The 7,806-nt window shown below is 43.9% G+C and overlaps 1 protein-coding gene across 3 annotated transcripts in view; it reads right to left on the reverse strand.

Annotated features, from left to right (window-relative positions):
- Window positions 1-7,559, reverse strand: part of GPR143 (G protein-coupled receptor 143) — a 59,731-nt gene extending 52,172 nt beyond the window's left edge. For all 3 annotated transcript variants that reach the window (XM_075589383.1, XM_075589385.1, XM_075589384.1), the window contains exon 1: window positions 7,175-7,559. In XM_075589383.1, coding sequence (XP_075445498.1) covers window positions 7,175-7,430 — 256 coding nt within the window. In that variant the 5' untranslated portion in view covers window positions 7,431-7,559. The remainder of the gene's footprint in view (window positions 1-7,174) is intronic.
- Window positions 7,560-7,806: the final 247 nt, after the last annotated feature.

Consider the following 7,806-nt stretch of genomic DNA (forward strand, 5'->3'; position numbering starts at 1 on the left):
TGTATTGTAATGTTTTTTTCCGTATTACAATAAGAAGTAAAAGTTGTGCACTAAAAAATATTTTTTTGCGGTAGGTGCGCTATGGGTTTGCCTGCTCCTTTCATTTGTCCTGGGCCCCATGATTTCTGTTGGTGGCCATGTATAAAGGGTTAACAAAAACAAAAGTCCTTGATAAAGGCTTCGCCTTTTCCCCAGCAAGGGTTTATCAAGTCCATGATACAGAAGAGCAAGAGTTCCAATATAAACAGGCCTTATTGCAGGCTCTCTCACTTCCTAGTTTCATCGTGTCTTTCTCTGGTTCAGTCAGGAAGAGCCCTGCACAAGCCAAGAGTCTGTGTTTCTCAAGCCCCTTAACAAGGCAGCTGGGACCTGGTAAATTAACCCAGCCTTTTCAAAGCTGTGATTAACCAGATCATTGCTAGACTTTCTCCCTGTCACAGCCTCCCTATTTTGAAAACGGCTGTCAATCAATGAGTTAGGAAATGTGTGATTTTATCCTTATTGTTGGTCGGAGTTTTTATTTTCTGAAAGTGGTGAGACAGCAGGTACAGGTAAATTAAATAAGAAGATAACCAACTGGGATAGCTCAAGTCCTCCTACAGATGTAACAGGCACTAGTACACCTGCAATAGTAGCTCACAAATAACATGATAAACATTGTGTGCATTAAGAAAATATTGCACACGCATTTCCATTTGATTCAGTGGGACTGCATTAAATATCGCTCCAATATTGACGGGTGCAAATCCACCATCTTATGGGTTTAGTTCCTGCCTGAGGACCTTACACTCCAGCTGATGCAATTCCATGTATAGTCTTCACAAGGATACTGTATATTTGAAAATGTCCTGGCAAAACAAGCATTTCTGAAAATGTGTGTCTTAAGGCAGGGGTGTGCAAACTGGGGGGCATGAGATTTTCCATGGGGGGGTGTGGCGGTTGCAGAGGCCCCGCGCTCTCCCCAAGGCATTTAAATTAAATGCCGGGGGGCCGCGTGAGGCCCCTGTAATTTTCTCCTACCTTGTCTTCGGCGATGCCGTGGTACCCCGGTATCAAATGATGCCGCGGGGTCACGTGACATCGCATTGCCCTGGCAATGCGATGTCACATGACCCCACTGCGTCATTTGATGCCGGAGCCGAGCAGGCAGGGGGCACAGGGGAAAAACGTTGCTCAGCCATGTCTTAAGGGTTGTTACCCTCAAGAAAGTTTTTAGGAAATGTAAATATGATACTATAAATATTTTTCTGTTCTCCTTACAAGGAGGGTTGGGCACTCCAGGGGTCCCATGATATAGTAGCTACATCATAATAATTCTGCTTGTTTTCCGAGGGGAGATCGCGTTCTGTGCTCCCTTTGGGCACACGTCGGGAGAAGCAGTCACGTTATCACAAGTGCGGGTCTGTGCCCCTCTAGTGCCATAGCCCCCGGTACTCAAAGGGGTAATACTGTACACTATAGACTTTAAGGGAGACACTCCAGCTGGAGATCTCTCAAGAAGTGGACGCCTCTGGCGAGGAGAAAGAGAGGATCCGGTAGACCCCACGTCATGGGCTCGCAGTGCGATCCTGTGGATCCTTCCATCTCCAGATTGTCCTTGTCTGGCCTAAGACCAGGTCTTACACAGGGGGTAGCACTATTCCACACACTTTGGGTGGGCATTGCTCTGTGGACACCGGGCGGTTAGGTGCCCAGGGCACCCCAACATTTTGTGTATAGCGTTGTTATTATTAGCGGTTTAGTATACTATTATACTATACCTGTGGGTGTGTGTATTTCTCATTGATGTATTGGTTCCTGTGTGGGGTTATCCTGCAGTGCTAGGATCCCTCCCAGGTGGGAGCACTGTATCCAGATAGACAGCTCACCCCATGCTCCCAGCGGCGGAGGCTTTGGCCTTCTGTGAGCCACAGGTAAAGACAGCACATGTCGTTTCCCTTAGTTTCGGGGAAAGGGGGCTACATATATACCAACTCAAAACCTATACAACTCCTACTTTTCAAGTTTTGCTTCTGCAATGACCACTTACTCTTTTTACTTATTTGTTAGCAAGTACATGTGTAGCGGGGTACCCCCTGGCTACTATTCTAACCAATGGGCTGGCAGTAAATCCTGGTACTATCAGGTTGCCAGTAGTTGGTATGGGGTTTTCCCCCTCACCTTTGGTACTGCACTTGAATGACAGCAGGGGGTGGTACAACCTGTTGTAGCTGGGACAATGGGGTGCCTGCCTTCTGGCTGTACTTAAGGGCAGGACCATCCTAAAGTTAGAAGTTGTTCCTTCCCCTCTGAGGAACGCAGGTCACACAACTGGGAGCCTGAGATTGGGGCCTTCCCATGTACTCTTCCCTCCAGGGGAGAGTGAGTGTGGACCATACCTCTGCCTCCGCTAGGGAGGTGGGGAAGAGCTAGGATGGCTGTGGGTGCCCTTGGCCAGTAGTGGCGGTCCAGGAACCATCTTCCAGTGAATACTGACACTGTATCCGGCAGAAGACAGAGTGTAGTCATAAACCTGTTCCTGTTTGCAATATACCTCCTACCTGGTACGTGACCTTACTACATGGAGAGGTAATAGTTCTACCGTGGAAGATCACATTCAGTTCCTGGAGTCCACAGCAGATGGAGGCGCTACACTGCAAAGTAAATATGTGGGGTATAAACCCCAGAAGCCTGTTCCTGTGTCCCCACTACCATCGGCGGACGACAGCCTTCCTGTTGCCTGCAGGTATATGCACATACACCCTGTAATGGCCCCTAATTGCGATTGGGTGGGGGAAACACCATTACACATGATTAATGACGTAGCAAACAGGCAACTTTCTCCTTGTGTTTTCTAAACACACTGGTCTGTTTACTGTTAAAATATACAACAAACGACAGAGAAGCCCAATGCTACATCCAATATGACAAAAATACACAGTAAAATACTTATATATTCTCTTGAAAAAGGGTAATTTAATTTAACCCTTTGGCCAAAGCGTTGTAAGCTTGCGAGCCACGACAAGGCAGACACCCGTTCGCAAGTCCTAACACTACCAGATAAAATACCAATATACCTCTATTAGGATTTGTATTTTTGTCATATTGGATGTAGCATTGGGCTTCTCTGTCGTTTGTTGCATACATATGCCACGCTCAATAGCTCTCCTTTTTGACACTTATATACATATATATTGTGTGGGGGCTCAGGGGTTCCCAAAAAGAGCTTGCTGGGGTTTTGTGTGTACTGTTAAAATATGTCTGCATGCATTGCACAGCACACTATAATATAAAAAATAAAGTTTAAAAGTGACATAGAATAGTCCCTAATGGTAACACCCTCCCCCCCCTTTGTTTTATGCAGTAGTAAACGCTAATGTTGAATATGAAAATTACATGCTGCATTAATGTTCTGTAGTTAGAGGGACTTCATATACATGGAGATATTGATTAGAAAAGGACCCAAAAGCAGAACTATCTAGTTATAAAGCCTGGCATACATTGGCAAACAACACTCAAACTTACAATAGACCACTTCGGTCTCCTTTAAGAACAACCAATTTGGTTTCTAACTAAACCAGGACAGAAACCAAGAACCATGTCACAAATGTTGGCTTTCCTCCATCAAAACAGTGTTTGTGATGTGATTTGATGATGAACACCAGGGGTACAGTTATGCATGAGTAGTAGACTCATGTCTGCATTGGTTACCTTTCGTCATATTTGAGCTAAATCATTAATGTTGCCATAAAGCTTTTGCCACTATTCAATATGCTTTGAAACTGCTTCCCCAGTGCTTGAGAAGCGATCAGCTCCATTTAAATAAATATGATTTAAATGTTTTCTAGCACAGGCTTCTCTGCGTTGTGATAAAGGGCATTTGAGTGTCAGGCATTTTTTCGAGGATTAATTCTTTACTGATCACCTGACTTGTCATGATCATTTCTACAATGATCCCATGACTATAGAGACCTCCATCCTGTTCATTGAACAGCATAGCAGATAAATAATTCATGTTTTATTCTTTGATGGCTCTCCAATTGCCATGAAAGTGGAGGGACAGATGGGCGACTTACAGTAAGATGTTTGAATGACAAGAGGGCGGCGAACAAGATATCATATTTAAAAAAAAGTTATCTATTGTGAAAGGAGCAACAAGAAAGGAGATGTGGTAAGGCTTACAAAATAGCTTCACTCCACATGTTGTAATCTTTAAGGGCTGATTTCTTTTCAAAGTCAAATGTAATGTATTTTGTTCCTTTCCACTAGGCAAGCTACCACCAGAAAATATTGCGGCACTTCGTAAAGCTTAATTGAATTGATGAGTGGCAGGGTGTGTGTTGGTGGGTAGAAAATACAATATTACAATCCATATGGGCAGTGCTTAATCTTAAATTCGGGAATCAGAGCCACTCCTAATTTCATGGATAATAACTCAACTGTCTGTCTGTCTCTCTGACTCTCACTCTCTCTCTCTCTCTCACTCTCTCTCACACTATCACTCTCACTCTATGACTAGGGTTGCCAGTTGTCCAATATTGAACCGGATTGTCCTGTATTTGGACACTCTGTCCAGTAAATAAATTAGATGTAATACTGTACATGTGCAGTATGTGTATTACCTCTCTGGACATATTCACCTGACCGTCTTGGGACCCACGGGATTTCCCCGAGCAGGGAGAGAGCAATGATGTTGATAGGGGGCGTGGCAGCTTCTTCCATCTTGATTGGCTGCTGCTGGGTAATGCAACCAATCAGGAGGAGGTGTCAGGAGCACAGAGGTTGGGGCCAAGGAGTGGAGGAAACAGCATGGAGCGGAGAGATGTGATGTGTGTGTGTCTTGATTGCGTTGCACCTTTCTCCATGCTGTCCAGTATTTTTGGAGAAGTCACCTGGCAACCCTATCTATGACCACAAACATTTTGACACTGAGAGAATTCACTATTGACCCAATACTAGAGTTCATCGTGCATGTAGTTATCTTCCTCTTCTCCACGGTATGAAAGAAAGAAGCACATTAGTCCACTGAAAGGCATCAAAACTTGCTAAAGACTGTATCCTGCTCCTGGGCTAATATGGCTGTTAGCTGTCTGCATGAACCTTGGTACTTAAACAAGACCCAGCAAACTGCTGCTCTAAAGTGCTCAGGAACTAGTGGCTAGTGATTAGTGACATATGACTTTATAAAACATTTGTTTTATTAAAATGCTCGAAAAAGTAGTGGCACGGAGCTTAATCACACAAGTGCACATTTCTTTTGGTATAGTAATTAAGCACTACAGATACTATTATAAAGATGTATAATATATTACAATTCTAAGCATAGATAGGAATACATTTCAAAGAGAATCTTCAATAAAAGAATAAAAACTGATCAAACTTGCAAAAGAAAAACATTTAACATAAAAATAATAAGAGCAGGAAGCGTGCAGGTTTTCACATGAAGCAAACAATATAAATACTCCCTTCAATGGTAACTCAATATTTGTAAGGGAGCTAAATACAAGATAAGTTGTTCAAGTTACATTTCTATTTGTGCATGGGAATGATGTGTGACCGCCCCTGGATTGTGTGTTGCTGGCAATCCCATTACCTTGGGGTTTAGGCTGAAATGAAAAAGCTTATGTGACAAAAAACTGGAAACTCAATGACGGTAACTCTTAAACGCCAAATTGGCCAGTAGGACATTTTTGATCAAAAATCCCAATTTACTTCAATGGATATTTTCAGCTGGAAAAAAGAGCCGCTTCAGCGTATTTAAAATAAGGCCCAATATGTTTAAGTAAGACAAATAAAATATCACCGTTTTTAGCAGGCTTATGATGACCTGAAAGTGGCACATCCTTCCCTAGAAACCCCAACAGTATTGGATGCTTAAACATATACAGTCATATAGGGTGAAACTCGAGTTGATGGGATCTCCCTCACAAAGTGGCCAATACAGTATATCTAGCTTTATGTGAAAGGACTCAATTCACTTCATAAAGACAATAGGCAGAGTCGGATTAAATCATAAGGAATCTAAACTATTGCCTAGAGCTCAGGCTGTGGCTAAGGTTAATTGTTTCTCCTCATTTCAATACGTTTTCTTAATTCTCCTTTCAGCTAAAGGCCTAAAGCAGATTCAGCTTGAATGGCTATTTACTTAAATGGCTATTAACAACCTAAAAGAGTAGTGCAAAGAAGGGACCAGCAGTTGCAGCGCGTTACCTATAAGTCTCCACACTTCATTGTCAACTACATTTTGTTAAGGTAGCTATTAAACACAGCAATCCCACCTGCTTGATTTTTTGGGTGCGGGTTTCAATGTGCTTTATTCGTACTCAACATTGGAGCTGCTGGAGTTGTCCGAATATTCTCAACTCCAGGGACCCACCTACCTTCCCGAGAACAGGACCTTTTGATTTTTTTTATTCCCCTTGGAGTAATCAAAATGGCCAATAGGTCAGCCTCAGTCCGGTGGGCAAATTGGAAGTCACAATACCATTGGGCATAACTTCACAACTTTCTATTGGAAGAGGGGTCACTCATCTTGCCGCCAAAATAAAAGGAATTTATTGAGAATAGCACGATTCAGACCTGGAGTCCCACCTCCCTCGATTTTAATTCTGGGGGGCGATGGGGGGCAGGGCGGGAATCCCCAAAAAGTAGGGAGGCTGCAGCTTTATCAAGATTTGGGGCGTGGCCAAAACACTGACCGGCGCTGATTGGCTGATGGGGTCATGTGACCCTCAGCATGCCTGAAAGTCAATTTAATTTGTCTCAGCAAGCACCCAGCCCCCATGAGCGTACGTGCATGCTCATGAGAGCGTGTGCCACGTGAGCGTGCACTAAGCGCAGTCAGCAGCAGCGTGGACGCAGCCTAAAGCCCCTACAATAAATGTTTTTCACATACAGGAGTAGAGTTCACCTCAATTTACATGAATGGTACTACATTCTTCTCCAGAATAGTGAGGACAGCTTGCATACAGAAAACATTAACAATGTACCTGTATACAGATGAAGCAAGGCTCACTGTCTCCAGACCCGCAGGTGAGAAAGCAAAAATCCATGGCTCTGGAGATAGTGCTGCCACAAGATCGCTGCGGGGGGCCCATGCAGCTGCGGTGACGGTCACACAGCTTGCCCTGGTGCTGGAGACAATAAGTCCTGCTACATCTGCAGGTTTAGAGTAACATGAATGGGAACTCCTTACCTAAGCATCCCAGCAGGTCACAGACAATGACTAGAAGGAGGATCCTGGATGATGAAGGTTTAGGCAGGTTGGCTCTCCCCTGTTTCCTGTAGCCTTGCTTAGTTTTAGGCAGGAGCTGTACAATGGCCAGCAACAGGCTCACCAAGCCACTGCCAATGCATAAGGAGCCAAAAATCTGAGGCTGAAAGTCCAGCACTAGCTGGGTTGCTGGGTCCCTGTTAGGGCAGCAGAAGGTCTCCAGTCTGGGGGAAGCCATGGCAAGTTGGGAAAAACGTCAGGCAGACACTAGTCAGAAATAGAAAAGAGAAATACCAAGCAGATCCACGCTTACTCCTCAGCTTCATTCTTCAGCACTGTTGATCACGAGTTGACTGTGATCATGTGCCTTCAAATCCCCTGCAGCTATGTATGTGCCCTGCCTTTTTCTGTGAGAGTTCAGAAGACTCTGCTGTGCATGGATTGTACTAGTTACACAAGCACTTTGTTAACCCTTTTGTGGTCAGGAGGCCATCAACACAGAAAAAGGGCTAAGGGAGCATACAGTACTAACTGAAATAAAAAGTGGTTATTGCTTTTGTCATACTACTTATGTAAATGATTGTCTTCTTCTAAAACATTAATAAATGATATAA

This window comes from Ascaphus truei, chromosome 3 (assembly GCF_040206685.1).
Source record: "Ascaphus truei isolate aAscTru1 chromosome 3, aAscTru1.hap1, whole genome shotgun sequence".
NCBI classification, from domain to species: domain Eukaryota; kingdom Metazoa; phylum Chordata; class Amphibia; order Anura; family Ascaphidae; genus Ascaphus; species Ascaphus truei.